Source organism: Lethenteron reissneri, unplaced genomic scaffold (genome assembly GCF_015708825.2).
Source record: "Lethenteron reissneri isolate LAM-NWPU_2019-01 unplaced genomic scaffold, ASM1570882v1 scaffold_1564, whole genome shotgun sequence".
In the NCBI taxonomy this organism is placed as follows: Eukaryota; Metazoa; Chordata; class Hyperoartia; order Petromyzontiformes; family Petromyzontidae; genus Lethenteron; species Lethenteron reissneri.
In genome coordinates this window covers 85,841-104,157 of record NW_026891294.1, presented here as the reverse complement: position 1 = coordinate 104,157, position 18,317 = coordinate 85,841, and the positions used below count along the sequence as shown (strand labels likewise).

The window sequence follows — 18,317 nt, the reverse complement described above, 5'->3', positions numbered from 1 at the left end:
GCGCTAACCATGCCCACCTCCCACAAACACACAGTGCGCTAACCACTGCACCACCACTCCCCACACACACACACAGTGCGCTAACCACTGCACCACCACTCCCCACACACACACACAGTGCGCTAACCACTGCACCACCACTCCCCACACACACACAGTGCGCTAACCACTGCACCACCACTCCCCACACACACAGTGCGCTAACCACTGCACCACCACTCCCCACACACACACACACAGTGCGCTAACCACTGCACCACCACTCCCCACACACACACAGTGCGCTAACCACTGCACCACCATCCCCACACACACACACACAGTGCGCTAACCACTGCACCACCACTCCCCACACACACAGTGCGCTAACCACTGCACCACCACTCACCGTGGCTGCACGTGGCGAGGTGGAGGAAGAGGAGGTCACGTGTGTGCGAAGTTTCCACGTCGCCATTCACACCACGTGACTCTGACCCGAAGTCACGTGCAGAGAAAATCGATACGCGCGTCTCATTGGTCCTCCTCTGTGGGGGCCACGCCCCCTCGAGAATTTTCCGCTCTTCCGATTGGTCCGCCGTGGGGGTGACGTCACCACACAACAAAATCCCCCCCCCACCCCTCCATTGCCACGTAAGCCAATCGGCGAACTCCTCACTGGGTGATGACGTCACGCACGCGCATCCTGTAGCCAATGAGCGCGTCCGCGTAGGGACGGATGACGTCATGTGACTCGAGAGCGAGAGAGGGAGGGGCTACACAAGTCGAGGCCGAGACGCTGTAGCAGCTGCTGCTGTAGCTACAGCTGCTACTGCTGCTGCTGTTGCTGCTACAGCTGCTGTTGCGTTGCCTGCCGACAGCAGCGACCTGTTGTGAGCATTGCGAGCCCCGCTGCCGTGAAGTTGCGGGGAAAGTATCTGAAGGTGAGTGGGTGGTCCTCCCCTACCTCCCTCCACCACCAGCACCACTCCTCTTTTAAAGGAATAATTGCATCTGCGACGATTGGAGTGGTGAGGGTGAGTGGTGAGGGTGAGTGGTGAGCGTGATTGGTGAGGGTGATTGGTGAGGGTGAGTGGTGAGGGTGAGTGGTGAGCGTGATTGGTGAGGGTGAGTGGTGAGGGTGAGTGGTGAGGGTGAGTGGTGAGGGTGAGTGGTGAGGGTGAGTGGTGAGCGTGATTGGTGAGGGTGAGTGGTGAGGGTGAGTGGTGAGGGTGAGTGGTGAGGGTGAGTGGTGAGGGTGAGTGGTGAGGGTGAGTGGTGAGCGTGATTGGTGAGGGTGAGTGGTGAGGGTGAGTGGTGAGCGTGATTGGTGAGGGTGAGTGGTGAGGGTTAGTGGTGAGAGAGTGGTTAGTGGTGAGAGTGAGTGGTGAGGGGTGAGTGGTGAGGGTGAGTGGTGAGGGTGAGTGGTGAGAGAGTGGTGAGGGTGAGTGGTGGTGGTGAGGGTGAGTGGTGAGAGAGTGGTGAGGGGTGAGGGTGAGTGGTGAGGGTGAGTGGTGAGGGTGAGTTGTGAGTGAGCTCCAAGATTAGTAAACAAAAAATCTCGACAAATAAAATAGAATAATAATAATTATGATGATGATCAACCCGTGCTTGTTAAAGTTCAACGCGTTCACTACGATATTTAATTATCTCTCGTTGAAATAATCCGCCAAATTGAGTCGTTAATTATGTCAGCTGTTAATTAGCCTGAGGGGTTGACCTGAGGCCAATTAATTAAGCAACGTGCTCATTCAATTACAAATTGCGTGTATCACGAGAGTTGACTCGGGTTTTATTTGATTTTTTAAAAATGCAATTGTGTTTAATTTAAGGACAGTGCATACATTAATTCTAGATTTAAAGCTTTCGTGACTGCAGGGATTCATCTTCTTGGTTCTTTCGGTAAAGTCATCACGTAGAAGGGAAGTAATAAAAAAAAACATAATAAAATAATATTTTATTATGTTTTATTTTTATTATTTTATTATTTCCCTTCTACGTGACTTTACTGAAAGAACCAAGAAGATGAACCTCTTAGTATCGTTGGAGATTGTCATTTATTTAGCTAAGAGTGAGTGGCAAGCTCGACTGGCCACGATGATTCATAGATGTTTGCCTTTTGCTCATTTAACTCTGAGTAACGTCATCTGTGATTGCTTTTTAAATCCTTTATATTAAGTTCACTTGCTTGCTTGCCTACGACCGTGCAAATCTTTCGGTCGTTTTTTAACCCACTTCCCGTGATCCAATCGAGCTGACATTTTGCACACAGACTCGTTGTGCGTGACAATTTATTTTCGTGAAATTTTTTTCCCAAAATTTTCCACTTTTTAGGGAAAAAAAATGTCATATTTAATTTAAAAAAGCAATGTGATAAAAATGAAACTCTTACTCATGAAAAACAGAAATGAATAATAAAATAAAACCGATGCCACGCATATAAAGGATTTATAGTGAAAAACTTTGTTTTTACGAGTTAATTTTTTAAACATAAAATTGGCACCCTCGTTATAATTGGTGTCACGTGACGTGAGCAGATTGGAGATACAGAAACTAAATACACGTGCGGTTTTATAAATTAATTAACAAGACAAGTATTCACTGGGTAGCCGAGGAAATCACGAGCGCTTGATTGATTAATTAATTGGATGTTTGTGATAGGTTAATTAGGCTCGCCACACCGGAAGCTAATTAACTTTGGAACTTCCATTTAATCCCAAAGCTAATGTTCCAGCTGGGCTGTGCGAACGGCCTTGAACCTGCTCTGAAAGTTTCAGGTTCTTGTGCACTAATTTGTGTGGGAAAAAAATGTAACATTAAATGTTATCACAGTATTTGGTTTCTCTTACGGGGTCGTTTATTTATCCGTTTACAACTCTGTCGGCCAACTGTTGGGCAAAGTCTTGGGGTCTCACACAGTTTCCCCCAAGGGAGTTTTTTTAATACATATTGTTTTAGAATAACGTTATTCTGTAATCTTTATATTTTCCGAAAATATCGTACAGGTTATCAAATCGCTGTTTCGCCCGAATAACTACCCTTGTAATCAACGACTTGTTTTGGAAAATTTAATCGGATCGCTAATGGCTCTGATGATGATGACACTTGCTGTGAGAGTTGTATTTTTAAATCCTTTATATTAAGTTCACTTGCTTGCTTGCTTAGGACCGTACAAATCTTTCGGTCGTTTTTTAACCCACTTCCCGTGATCCAATCGAGCTGACATTTTGCACACAGACTCGTTGTGCGAGACAATTAATGTTCGTGAAAAAATTTTCCAAAATTTTACACTGTTTAGGGAAAACAAATTAAATATTTAATTACCAATTGCTTAATACTGGCAGACAATCATCTGACCCATAGGTGGCAGCCATCTCAAGCCAGAGGACGAGAGGACTCTAGCCGCCACGCATATAAAGGATTTAGAGTGAAAAACTTTGTTTTTACGGGTTAATTTTTACCTAGCTACAATGCCATTGGTCAGTCTAGTGAATGGGCGGCACAATGCCATTTCGAGGGTGTGGAGTTTATCCTGTTATGTACGAAACTTGAGAACCCTAGCTACATACAATGTCTGCTGCCAGTTTTATAGGGCTGAACATTGAAAATGTCTCAGTGTACAATTATTGCGATTACCATGTCTCTATAGTCGTGGTTGAAGAGACATTGTAATGTTTTTAAACTATTTAATCTTTTCCTGTAATTTCTTGAAATTCTCTTTTGGCGGGTTAAGTAAAGACATGCCTTACAATGGCTGCCCATAAAACAAAAATTGTTTTAATGCATTTGTTTTCTGGCCATTTGTTTTAGTGGCCAGGTACTGGGCCGATTCTGCTGTGAGACCCGAGTGTGTGCTTCGCCGGGGAGAGATGTAAAAATGTAGGTGAAAAATGAAATAAAAATTAATAAAAATAAAATTAATTACGACGTTTCGGAAGCAACACAAGCTTCCGTCTTCAGGTGAAACTGTCACAGCAAAATATGTTTCACCTGAAGACGGAAGCTTGTGTTGCTTCTGAAACGTCGTGATTTTTATTTTATTTTAATTTCATTTTTTACCTACGTGACTTTACCGAAAAACTAAGAGTATGATTCCTTGCAGTCGTGAAAGCTTCAAATCTCCAAGATATCAAAATGGACGAGCAGTGCATGCATCAGGACGGTGAGGAGCTGCAACAGCAGCAGCAGCAGCAGTCTCCAAACAATTGGAAGGCTCCTTCACTCACCACGCAGAATGCAGCTCAGTCTGTGCAGCAGTATCCTCCTGCCTTGGCAGAGGCAGCAACCCAGACTTGTCAGTCTCCACAGGCTCAGCCAGTTGAGCACACCCCACAAGTGCCTAAGGTGTCTTCTGGCAGCAGTCAGCGACCGAGTGGAGAGGCGGCTTCTGATCCAAGCTCCCAAGGTGATCACTTTGACTGCCCCTTGTTCACACACACATGCTGTCTAGCTATTAAGACATATTTGAGGTGTTTGTAAATTATATAATTTCACTAATAGGGGTTTTCCCCTTTTTTATGGCAACAAAACTGACACCTTTTGCAAGGAATCATGCTTACATTAACCACAATACCTGCAGTCAAATGCAAACAATAAACACAACTCTGATAATGTATGCATTGTCTTTGAAACTGATTGGTCCACACCAGAGACAGCTTTCTTTAGAGTCTCGTCTCATATGGTTTTCGACCAGATGACGCCAAGTATTGTGGTTAATGTAAGCATGATTCCTTGCAAAAGGTGTCAGTTTTCTTGCCAGAAAAAAGGTGAAAACCCCTATGAGTATATTTTGGTACTGGCAAAGGAGGTCCCATGATGACGCCTTTTGGCGTCATCTGGTCGAACACCATATGAGACTAAGCTCTAAAGAAAGCTGTCTCTGGTGTGGACCAATCCGTTTCAAAGACAATGCATAAATTATCAGAGTTGTGTTTTTTGTTTGCATTTGACTGCAGGTATTGTGGTTAATGTAAGCATGATTCCTTACAAAAGGTGTCAATTTTGTTGCCAGAAAAAAAAAGGGGAAAAACCCTATTGGTATATTTTGCTACTGGCAAAGGAGGTCCCATGATGACATCATTTCAATGTATTATTCTGAAAGAAATTGTCCGCTTTTTGCCACTTAACCAAATCCTCAGGCTGCGTGAAAGTGGTGTACGACATGCTGATGACTGCAAGCAACTGTGGCAGCAATTGGCCATCCGACCAAGAAGACATATTTCGCCTCCTGGTAAGTTACCTGCTTTCGTTGAAATTCCTCGCAATCACATGTCACAATAAGCATTTGATGTTTTAAAGAATTTGCTCTGCGGTCTGTATGTATGTAGGTGCACGGGAGAGAACATTTTGAAATATTAAAGAAAATCAAGGAAAACCTGGAGCTGATCCGAACGCTGCCCACGGATGCCAATGTGTTGCGCAACCTGCAGCAACAACAGTACGTGAACACGAAATAGACAATCGCTGCTCGTACGAGAGAAGTTCCCGATTGCTGCTGTAATTAAATGGTAGCAACAGAAAGGAAGTAATAAAATAATAAAAAGAAAAATAATAAAATAATTCTCACGACGTTTCGGCCACAACGCAAGCAGCCGTCCTCAGGTGAAAACCAGGTCTGTCGAGGCGACAGCGTCTGAATGAAACACCACCAGGCTTGGAGCATGTATATACGCTGGGTTGGAAGGGGGGGAAAGGGCGCCTTGACAAAATAATTTGCATATCAAGAGGGTTCATTTTTTGGGTTTTTTCTCCCTCCCAGATACGTGACGGAATTGCGTGGCAGGCCGTCCAACCTCAGCCGACACCGCAGGGAGTGTTCACAGGAAGTCTTGGCCGGCAGCCAGGGATCCTCCAGTGCCGGCGAAGGTTCCTCATCAGGTGACGCAAGCTCTCCCTGCTCGGCGCAGCACATTTCTCTGCACGGAACGTGGCATGCGGTAGAATTGAAAGACGCGACACAATTTGCCACAAAGTAATACGCAGTCTTCTTGGTTCTTTCGGTAAAGTCGTCACGTAGAAGGGAAGTAATAAAATAATAAAATAAAACATAATAAAATACAATTCTCACGACGTTTCGACCACAATGCAAGCAGCCGTCCTCAGGTGAAGAACAGGTCTGTCAGACGCTGTCTTTCTGACAGACCTGTGTCCATGATAAAATACAATTCCATGATAAAATACAATTCTCACGACGTTTCGGCCACAACGCAAGCAGCCGTCCTCAGGTGAAGAACAGGTCTGTCAGACGCTGTCTTCCCGACAGACCTGTTCTCCACCTGAGGACGGCTGCTTGCGTTGTGGCCGAAACGTCGTGAGAATTATTTTATGAAGTTTTATTATTTTATTACTTCCCTTCTACGAGATGACTTTACCGAAAGAACCAAGAGGATGAATTCAATATTACTCGTATATGTGTTGAGGTGTAAATGGTTTTATTGCGAATGCTCATCCACTGGTTGCAGGCGTTGCACAGGATGTTGTGACGGGTGAAGCGAGTGGATCCAATGGTCCCCCACGGCCACCGGACGGAGACAACCCACGGGCCCGGCTTGGAACCCTGCCGGACAGCGGCAAGCCTGGCAACGCTCTTTACAAGTAAGTGCCCTTTAGGTGCATCATCGTCGCCACCTTTAAACATCATCGTCATTTTTCGATTTAAAGCTTTCGTGACTGCAGGGATTCATCTTCTTGGTTCTTTCGGTAAAGTCACCACGTAGAAGGGAAGTAATAGAATAATAAAAATAAAACATAATAAAATAATAATAATAAAATAATAAAATAATATACTAATGTTGCTTTCCTTCTACGTGACTTTACCGAAAGAAGCAAAAAGATCATCATCATTCACGCTCTGAAAAAAATTACAAATAAATGAAAGGGATTCTTTGCTGAAATAACCTTTTCTACTCTATGAGACATCTCTTTTAGCGGTGGCAAAATATAGTAGTAGGTTTTTACCCTTTTAAACTGGTACAAAACTGACACCTTTACACAAGGCATCATACACCTTGAGACATCTCTTTTAGCGGTGGCAAAATATAATAGTAGGTTTTTACCCTTTTAAACTGGTACAAAACTGACACCTTTACACAAGGCATCATGTTTGCAATAACCACAACACAAGTAGTCAAAAATGCTAATAAAAAGAAGCAACTCTGATAATGATAATAATATGCACTGTACTACTAAACCTTTTCTACTGTTGCGTCTGCACACTCCATTCTATTTCATGATGTATAACTGCTTTATTAAAATGGCTTATCCTTGACGTATTCTATGCTGCAACATCTTCCCTAGTCACTGGGTAGGTGGGTTGGTATTGGCCTCGGATATTCTGATGAGCACTCTACACTGCATTAGATATTTTTAGTTGACTTGCGTTGTTTATAACACTCCTTTATTATATACGAGTCTGGGTTCTTCAAGTGTTTAGTTTTATCTGTGTATACTCGACTACAATACTTAAGTCGGTGGGTGAATTAAAACAAAGCAAAGTTCATCTTCTTGGTTCTTTCGGTAAAGTCACGTAGAAGGGAAGTAATAAAATAATAAAACATAATAAAATAAATAATATAATATACATGATAAAATAATTCTCACGACGTTTCAGCCACAACGCAAGCAGCCGTAACGTCGTGAGAATTATTTAATTATGTTTTATTTTTATTATTTTATTACTTCCCTTCTACGTGACTTTACCGATAGAACCAAGAAGATGAATCCCTGCAGTCACGAAAGCTTTAAATCGAAAAGCAAAGTTCGTAATGCAGTTTGGGCTGATTTTTGCACTTGGATTTCCAATAAAAAAGTCATTATTTTCCATTGGGATATACAGTACAAACAATGTAAGTGTTGCTTCACATGTTATTTCTAATCGCAATGTTGACGGAGTAAAAATGTGCAACTTAATGTAATTCAGCCGTACAAAGTACTTTTCGTGCTTCTTGTATTTGGTATTAACATTTTGGAGCCTCGTGTGTTGTTGTTTTTTGTGTCTCAAGCTTCCTGAAACAAATAGACTGCTTGGAGTTTTTGGAGAATTTCACTTCACGTGGATTGTCGAGTGTCCAACAGCTGATGGACGTTACTCTACAGGCAAGTTCCTACGGATGCTTCCATGCAAACTACGCGTGTTTTTTAACGTTTACAGGATTGGGATTTATTTTTAAGTTGTGCAAGTTTTTCTGCAACATAAAAAATGCACAAAGAAGCTTGGAGAAGATGGAAGGTTGGAATTAAACTTGTAAAGAGTTAATACGTGTGTGGGTGAGTGGTGAGTGGTGAGGGTGAGTGGTGAGCGTGAGTGGTGAGGGAGAGGGGTGAGTGGTGAGGGAGAGGGGTGAGTGTGAGTGGTGAGGGTGAGTGGTGAGGGTGAGTGGTGAGTAGTGAGGATTGTCGTGCCACAAGAGGGGGCTCTGGGACCCTAGGCAGAGAAGCCCTTGGCGGCAGGCGCTAGGATCCCAGGCACCCCAGACACTTAAGCCTCTTGGCGCCAGGCGCTAGGATCCCAGGCACCCCAGACAGTTAAACCCCTTGGCGCCACCAACGGGGGGGGGGGGGGCTGTGTGCGCTCTGTGGGATATCTGGAGGCACACACAACCCCACCCCTCGTTGGGCACGAGGCATAAAAGGGCAGCTCCCTGGCCGATTGGGGCCAGTCGCAGGTCAAGACCCGCCAGCCAGCCAGCTTAGGACCCTGTACCCCCTCGTCCTTGTGAGGGCGAGTTCCGAGGAAGCCAGAGTCCAGACCCGCACCTTGGCTGGGTCGGGTCAGGTAGCCTCCCCTAGGGTAGTTGTAGCCGGAGGACCCCAGAGCGTAGCCAGAGCAGTGTACCTAGGCTGTGTACCTAGGCTGTGTACCTAGGCTGTGTACCTAGGCTGTGTCGCTAGGCTGTGTATTTAGGCTGTGTACCTAGGCTGTGTCGCTAGGCTGTGTACCTAGGCTGTGTATCTAGGCTGTGTACCTAGGCTGTGTCGCTAGGCTGTGTACCTAGGCTGTGTATCTAGGCTGTGTACCTAGGCTGTAACAGAGTATCAGGACTGTTGGAGTGTTGTATTGTAATAAAGAAGTTACCTCTACAAGTGTCTCCGGAACCCATTACACGTGGATACCGAAACATGCAAATAAGAAACATTGACAACTGCAAAAAAGTAGATGGGCTTGGGCAAGGGAACATCACTGGACTGCATTGTGGCTGGGAAACAAGACCAGTGTTGGAATGGCATTCAAAGTAGAGCACACATCACCAAGATGACCACCACAGAGATTCGAGTTGTGAGAAGATTAGTTCGTGTGTAGTTGATAGATGGATCGTGGTCACATAGCTCGAGTGAGGAGGCTGAGGAGTCCTGATCCAGTAGTGGGTACGAAACAAACACATTCCTCCTGCGGAGGGAGCGGGTAGGAACGTTGGGTTGCTCGGTCAATGGCCAACTGTGAGGGCGGGCACAAGCCGGCGTGAGTAGGTGAAACGTTGAGTTTTATAAGGGCACCACGGGGTGACCAGCCCCTCCCCATCCTCCCCTCCCCACCCTCCCCTCCCCACCCAGCCCCACCCCTCCCCACCCAGCCCCTCCCCACCCTCCCCACCCAGCCCCTCCCCACCCAGCCCCTCCCCTCCCCACCCAGCCCCACCCACCCCACCCAGCCCCTCCCCACCACACCCTCCCCACCCAGCCCCTCCCCACCCAGCCCCTCCCCTCCCCACCCTCCCCTCCCCACCCAGCCCCACCCCTCCCATTTTTGGATGCACGACGGACAGACACAATAATCCCCTGTGGGCTGGTGGAACCAGGTGGTTCCTACCGGTAATACCGACTGATTTTGTACATTAATTGCTCTGAGGAATACACGTCGTCAGAAATTTGAAGAATGTATCGTACACTATGGGAACCTCATTTGCCAGTAAAAATATCATAATTGTTTTTTTACCCTTCTATCTGGCAACAAAACTGACACCTTTTTACAAGGAGTCATGTTTGTATAGACCGCAATACTTGTCTCGGGTGTGGACCAATCAACTTCAGGGACAGTGCACATTATCAGAGTTATGTCTTTTGTTTGTATTGTATTATGACTGCAAGGTATTGTGGTCTATACAAACATGACTCCTTGTAAAAAGGTGTCAGTTTTGTTGCCAGATAGAAGGGTAAAAAAACAATTATCAATGTTGTATCGCTGAACACAAGTTGGTGTGTGTGTGCATATTTTCTGTGTTTCGCTGGATTTTAGGACTTGGATAAACTGGCAGTCGCAGAAGCCAAAAAGCGACTGCTGCTGAGTGGAATCGAAGAGCATCATCGTGTGTCGACCACGATCTCCAGCGAGACGACGCTGCAGCGCTCGTCCAGTGAAGAGACAGTCCACCTCAGCTCCGAAGACGACGACGATGACGGCATCGACACCAAGGACGGCATCCGTGCCAAAGTGTTCCCAGCGCTGCGGCCCTCTGGCAGGAATCTGTCCTCTGTCGGCAATCGGTATCGCAAAAGCAGCATTGCCAAATACAATTTGCGAGCGCACGCTCGCCAAGCCGTTGACTTTCCTCGTGCTGGCAGCTGGGGAGGCAGTAGCAGCCTGGAGGTGCCCAGGAGCAAGATGCCAAAATTGTCTTCATGCTCTGACATCGAAGAGGAGGGGCTGGAGTGAGGAGAGGAGGGGGGTGAGCGATAGATGGATGATGGTGGGAGGTTGTGTGGGCCGTGGGATGCACTTTGTATGAAAAGCCCTTGGGGTAAATAAGCTGGTGTCTTTCGATTGAAAGCTTTCGTGACTGCAGGGATTCATCTTCTTGGTTCTTTCAGTAAAGTCACGGTCGACAGACCTGTTCTCCACCTGAGCGCGGCTGCTTGCGTTGTGGCCGAAACGTCGTGAGAATTATTTTATTATGTTTTATTTTTATTATTTTATTATTTTCCTTCTACGTGACTTTACCGAAAGAACCAAGAAGATAAGCTAGTGTCGTTTCACTCGCAGTTTCAATAACTTCCCTTGAGCTTCTTCTTGGTTCTTTCGGTAAAGTCACGTAGAATGGAAATAATAAAATAGTAATACTTTTTTTTTATAAATTAATTCTCACGACGTTTCGGCCACAACGCAAGCAGCCGTCCTCAGGTGAAGAAACAGGTCTGTCGAGAAGACAGTCTGTTTTTATTTATTTATTATTATTTTATTTCCATTCTATGTGACTTTACCGAAAGAACCAAAAAGATGAATCCCTGCAGTCACGAAAGCTTTAAATCGAAATTCCTTTGAGCTTGCTTGCATAGTTTTTTTTTTTACAGAATGCAGTTAATAGAATATAAAGTAGCATCTTGGCTTTACCACCCAAGGCAGGAACTTGTCTCTTCCAAGAAAGAAGTGACTGACTTGTCAGTTTTGTTCCTTCTTAATTTTGGAGCTTTCGTGACTGCAGGAATTATTCTTTGGTTTTTTCGGTAAAGTCACGTCTACAGATAAAACGTGCCGTTTAAGTCATCTCGAGTTGAAATATACAACTCGTTTTGTTTCCATGCAGAGGAGATAGCCATGTTCAGAGCAATGTGCTTTTTTGTTGTGTTGCATTTGCTCGACTGTTCAAAGATCGTTTCAAATGTGCATCTATTGGAAGGATGAACACGAAGTGGGAAGGTTTTTGCAAAATCAGATTTTCTCATACTCCAGAAGATTGTTGTACGGGGCCTGTCTGCTCTCACCTACTTGATAACAACCCCAAAAATGCCTAAATAAAGTTGATTTGTGACATGTTCCATTCTGCAAAGTTTTATAGACTTTGCTGCTGGTAGCAGATGTAGAGAGAACAACACCTGTCTACACTTAGTGTTCATGGAGCTGTCTTAAGCGTATATATGCAGTGGGTTTTTTAAAATCCTTTATATTAAGTTCACTTGCTTGCTTGCTTAGGACCGTGCAAATCTTTCGGTCGTTTTTAACCCACTTCCCGTCATCCAATCGAGCTGACATTTTGCACACAGACTCGTTGTGCGTGACAATTTATTTTCGTGAAAACATTTTGTTCCAAAATTTTACACTGTTTAGGGAATTTTTTTATTTTATATTTAATTACCAATTGCTTAATGGTGGCAGGCAATCATCTGACCCATAGGTGGCAGCCATCTCAAGCCAGAGGACGAGAGGACTCTAGCCGCCACGCATATAAAGGATTTATAGTGAAAAACTTTGTTTTTACGGGTTAATTTTTTGTTACAGGTAGGAACAACAGTTCCCCACCGCCCACCAGGGATTATTTGTCTGTCGTGCATAGCCCCTCCCACCGCGTAGCACGCTCCCCGATTGGTTGAAGTGCGTCACGTGACCGCGAGCTTTCTGCCCAACCAAGTTCCTAGCTGGCCACTGTGAAGGAACGTGATTGTGCTGTGGATTCAGAAACCCGAGTTTGAGGGTGACATCCGAACTGCTGATTGTTTGGGCGCTGACCACTGGTGAAGTACCCGTCTGGTCACTGCCTGCATCTTGGAGTGGATTGAACAAGGGCTGTTGATATTATTGAGCTTTGATTAAAAGCCAAAAACCTTTAAAGTACAATTTGAGGAATTGTTTTTCTGGATAAACCACTCGGAAAAAATATATCCAATGTTTGAGTTTGCATACGGAGCCCAAAACCACCTGTACGTTTTGCAATGTGCTTTATATTTGTAGCAATCACTGCCTTTCATGTAAACTGGTACCAGGTGCATACAGCGCATGAGAACGTTCAATTCGAATGTGCAATTCCCTGGAATAGCTACAGTATTGATTTGTTTAAACAAGTTTTGACAATAAAAAAAAACTCTCTTTGAACCGTTAACACGATCTTTTCTGACGGTGTGTTTTTTAATCCAACGTGGCGCGATAGAAATATTTTATTTGCCTTCGTACACGGGTTGATATTGACGGAGCACAGGCGAGTATCACTTTGACGCTGTGGTGGATTGAGCGCAGATGTTTGCGTCGGGGGTAGCTGAGCGAATCGCCGTGTGGTAATGATGCCTCCATATGTGTCAACCGGGATGTTCTGTTCTGGATCGCAAACAACAAAGTACCTAACACTCACACTCACACACACCTAAACACACACCTACACACACACACACCTACACACTCACACACCTACACACACCTAACACTCACACACACCTAACACTCACACACACCTAACACTCACACACACCTAACACACACACACAGACTCCTACACACACCTAACACTCACTCACACACACCTAACACTCACGCACACCTAACACTCACACACACCTAACACTCACACACACCTAACACTCACACACACCTAACACTCACACACAGACTCCTACACACACCTAACACACACACCTAAGACTCACACACACACAGACTCCTACACACACCTAACACTCACACACACCTAACACTCACACACACACAGACTCCTACACACACCTAACACTCACACACACCTAACACTCACACACACCTAACACTCACACACACCTAACACTCACACACACCTACACACTCACACACACCTAACACTCACACACACCTAACACTCACACACACCTAACACTCACACATAACACTCACACACACCTAACACTCACACACACCTAACACTCACACATAACACTCACACATAACACTCACACACACCTAACACTCACACACACCTAACACTCACACACCTAACACTCACTCACACCTAACACTCACACACACCTAACACTCACACACACACACACCTAACACTCACACCTAACACTCACTCACACCTAACACTCACACACACCTAACACTCACACACACCTAACACTCACACACACCTAACACTCACACACACCTAACACTCACACCCACCTAACACACACACACACCTAACACTCACACACACCTAACACACACACACACCTAACACTCACACACACCTAACACTCACACACACCTAACACTCACACACACCTAACACTCACACACACCTAACACACACACCTAACACTCACACACACCTAACACTCACACACACCTAACACTCACACACACACACCTACACACACACACCTAAGACTCACACACACCTAACACTCACACACACCTAACACTCACACACACCTAACACACACACACACCTAACACTCACACACACCTAACACTCACTCACACCTAACACTCACACACCTAACACTCACACACACACACACCTAACACACACACACACACCTAACACTCACACACACCTAACACACACACACACCTAACACACACACACACCTAACACACACACTCACACACACCTAACACTCACACACACACCTAACACTCACACACCCCTAACACTCACACACCTAACACTCACACACACCTAACACTCACACACACCTAACACACACCTAACACTCACACACACCTAACACTCACACACACCTAACACTCACACACAACTAACACTCACACACACCTAACACACACCTAACACTCACACACACCTAACACACACACCTAACACTCACACACACCTAACACTCACACACACCTAACACACACACCTAACACTCACACACACCTAACACTCACACACACACAGACTCCTACACACACCTAACACTCACACACACCTAACACTCACACACACACAGACTCCTACACACACCTAACACTCACACACACCTAACACTCACACACACACCTAACACTCACACACCCCTAACACTCACACACCTAACACTCACACACACCTAACACTCACACACACCTAACACACACCTAACACTCACACACACCTAACACTCACACACACCTAACACTCACACACACCTAACACTCACACACACCTAACACACACCTAACACTCACACACACCTAACACACACACCTAACACTCACACACACCTAACACACACACCTAACACTCACACACACCTAACACTCACACACACACACAGACTCCTACACACACCTAACACTCACACACACCTAACACACACACCTAACACTCACACACACCTAACACTCACACACACCTAACACTCACACACACACAGACTCCTACACACACCTAACACTCACACACACCTAACACTCACACACACACAGACTCCTACACACACCTAACACTCACACACACCTAATACTCACAGACACACCTAACACTCACACACACCTAACACACACACCTAACACTCACACACACCTAACACTCACACACACCTAACACTCACACACACCTAACACTCACACACACCTAACACTCACACACACCTAGCACTCACACAGGTGACTGATGGATGAGGGTGAGCGGCGCTTTGTAAACTCGCCTTCATCGTCTCCCTCGCCGACTCGCCGAGTGTTTGTGTTGTTGTTGTTGGAAACGTCCCGACGTCAGATTGAAGCTTGGACGGGCGAGCCAAGGGAAGCTCCAGCAGCGGAAGAAACTCGTCACGTTGCAGACACCGTGTGACGCGTACCACGTGACAGAGACGCCAACTCCCACGTGCCCTTGAATGCCCCTTCTCGGTTCAAGCGGCGCTCGTTCTGCACGCACAAAAGTGTGATTTTGATGATGAACGAACGAAGGAGCAACGAATAAACAAAACCCGGACGACGCCGTGGCAAATCGGAGTTCTTTCTGCTGCCAATTCTCGTCGGCATCTCTCGCGCAACGCGGACCGCACTGCTCGCGTTCCTCGTCCGTGCCGGCCACACGGTTGATATCGGCAATAACGACGGAGCGAGACACGGAGCGAGATAAAATAGCCGCCTCCTATAATTTACGCTTCAAATAAAAAACAAGTAGAACCCGTAAAAACAAAGTTTTTCACTATAAATCCTTTATATGCGTGGCGGCTAGAGTCCTCTCGTCCTCTGGCTTGAGATGGCTGCCACCTATGGGTCAGATGATTGCATTGCACCATTAAGCAATTGGTAATTAAATATATTTTTGTCCTAAAAAGTGTGTGTCAGTGTGTGTGTCAGGCTGTGTGTCAGTGTGTGTGTCAGTGTGGCGAGGAGTGGTGGTGCAGCGGTTAGCGCGCTGCACTACGAACCCGGATCCCCGAGTTATATTCCCGCTCACGGCCAAAACCAGCGACGATTATCTGAACCGGCACTGCGCCTCCCCCGGGTCGACTCAGCCTCAAATGAGTACCTGGTGCGGTGTGTAAACATCGCCACTGGGGAGATAAAGGCGGCCGGGCGTGGTGCTGGCCTCCCACCCCCTCCTCCACCGTTCCGGCCTTATAGGTGCTCGCTAACAGCACTTGCCCCAACAGCCTGTGCAGGCTACACGGGTGATCTTTGTCTTTGTGTCTTCTCATGGCCCCCCGTGTCCCAGTGCCCCCCAATCACCCCTCGTCAGCCAGCGACCACCTCCGCAGCAGTCGCTCCAAGCTGCCCACCCCGACCCCCGCTCCACTGCCCCACGCTGGCCTGGCACGGCGCGAGTGTGCAGCACCATCTCCTTCACCTGCAGCTGCGAGGATCAATCGGCAGCGTCGTCTTCCCCGCACCTCCTGTGAGCAGGTTGGCAACGTACGGCGCGAAGGAATTTCAACAAACAAATCACGCGCCTCATTCGTGTCGACTGTTAACCACCACGACTCCCAACTACCACCACCACTCACTCCTCTTCACGGTCACTAACACCGTACGCTCTACTCATCTCAATCTTCATCCACGCAACACCCTCTGGATTGTCCACCACCTCCACTTCGCCACCACACAGAGCCGTGCAGATGGGGGGGGGGGGGGGTATTGGGGGCATCAGCAGGGACAATTTGCCCTGGGACTCACACAACATTCCCACGTGGCAATCTACCCTTGAGCCCCCAGGATCACGTGGGCGGCCCACAGCCACCACGACCCACCACCAGCTCCTCCTCCTCCGCTCTCTCCATCCACGCAGCCGCGCGCGCTCCGCTCCACGCTGCCCCTATCATACACACGCTGCCCCCTATCATACACACGCTGCCCCTATCATACACACACTGCCCCCTATCATACACACACTGCCCCTATCACACACACACTGCCCCCTATCATACACACACTGCCCCCTATCATATACACACTGCCCCTATCATACACACGCTGCCCCCTATCATACACACACTGCCCCCTATCATACACACGCTGCCCCTATCATACACACACTGCCCCTATCACACACACGCTGCCCCTATCATACACACACTGCCCCCTATCACACACACGCTGCCCCTATCATACACACGCTGCCCCCTATCATACACACGCTGCCCCTATCATACACACACTGCCCCTATCACACACACACTGCCCCCTATCATACACAAACTGCCCCCTATCATACATACACTGCCCCCTATCATACACACACTGCCCCCTATCATACACACACTGCCCCCTATCATACACACACTGCCCCCTATCATACACACACTGCCCCCTATCATACACACACTGCCCCTATCATACACACACTGCCCCCTATCATACACACACTGCCCCCTATCATACACACACTGCCCCTATCATACACACACTGCCCCCTATCATACACACACTGCCCCCTATCATACACACACTGCCCCTATCATACACACACTGCCCCCTATCATACACACACTGCCCCCTATCATACACACACTGCCCCTATCATACACACACTGCCCCTATCATACACACACTGCCCCCTATCATACACACACTGCCCCTATCATACACACACTGCCCCTATCACACACACTGCCCCCTATCATACACACACTTCCCCCTATCATACACACACTGCCCCTATCATACACACACTGCCCCCTATCATACACACACTGCCCCCTATCATACACACGCTGCCCCTATCATACACACACTGCCCCCATCATACACACACTGCCCCTATCACACACACACTGCCCCCTATCACACACACGCTGCCCCCATCATACACACACTGCCCCTATCATACACACGCTGCCCCCTATCACACACACGCTGCCCCTATCATACACACGCTGCCCCCTATCACACACACGCTGCCCCCTATCACACACACGCTGCCCCTATCACACACACGCTGCCCCTATCATACACACGCTGCCCCTATCATACACACGCTGCCCCCTATCACACACACGCTGCCCCTATCACACACACGCTGCCCCTATCATACACACGCTGCCCCTATCATACACACGCTGCCCCTATCACACACACGCTGCCCCTATCATACACACGCTGCCCCCTATCACACACACGCTGCCCCTATCACACACACGCTGCCCCTATCATACACACGCTGCCCCTATCATACACACGCTGCCCCTATCACACACACGCTGCCCCTATCACACACACGCTGCCCCTATCATACACACGCTGCCCCTATCATACA

General features: G+C 47.1%; 1 protein-coding gene across 1 annotated transcript; it reads left to right on the top strand.

Annotated features, from left to right (window-relative positions):
- The first annotated feature begins 779 nt into the window (after positions 1-779).
- On the top strand, positions 780-16,464 carry LOC133362650 (uncharacterized). The gene is made up of 9 exons (XM_061581573.1): positions 780-920; positions 4,079-4,381; positions 5,115-5,206; positions 5,304-5,413; positions 5,735-5,853; positions 6,438-6,570; positions 7,977-8,070; positions 10,208-10,455; positions 16,281-16,464. Exons 2-9 carry the CDS (start codon positions 4,111-4,113, stop codon positions 16,462-16,464), a joined length of 1,251 nt encoding a protein of 416 aa, XP_061437557.1. The 5' UTR covers positions 780-920; positions 4,079-4,110.
- Positions 16,465-18,317: the final 1,853 nt, after the last annotated feature.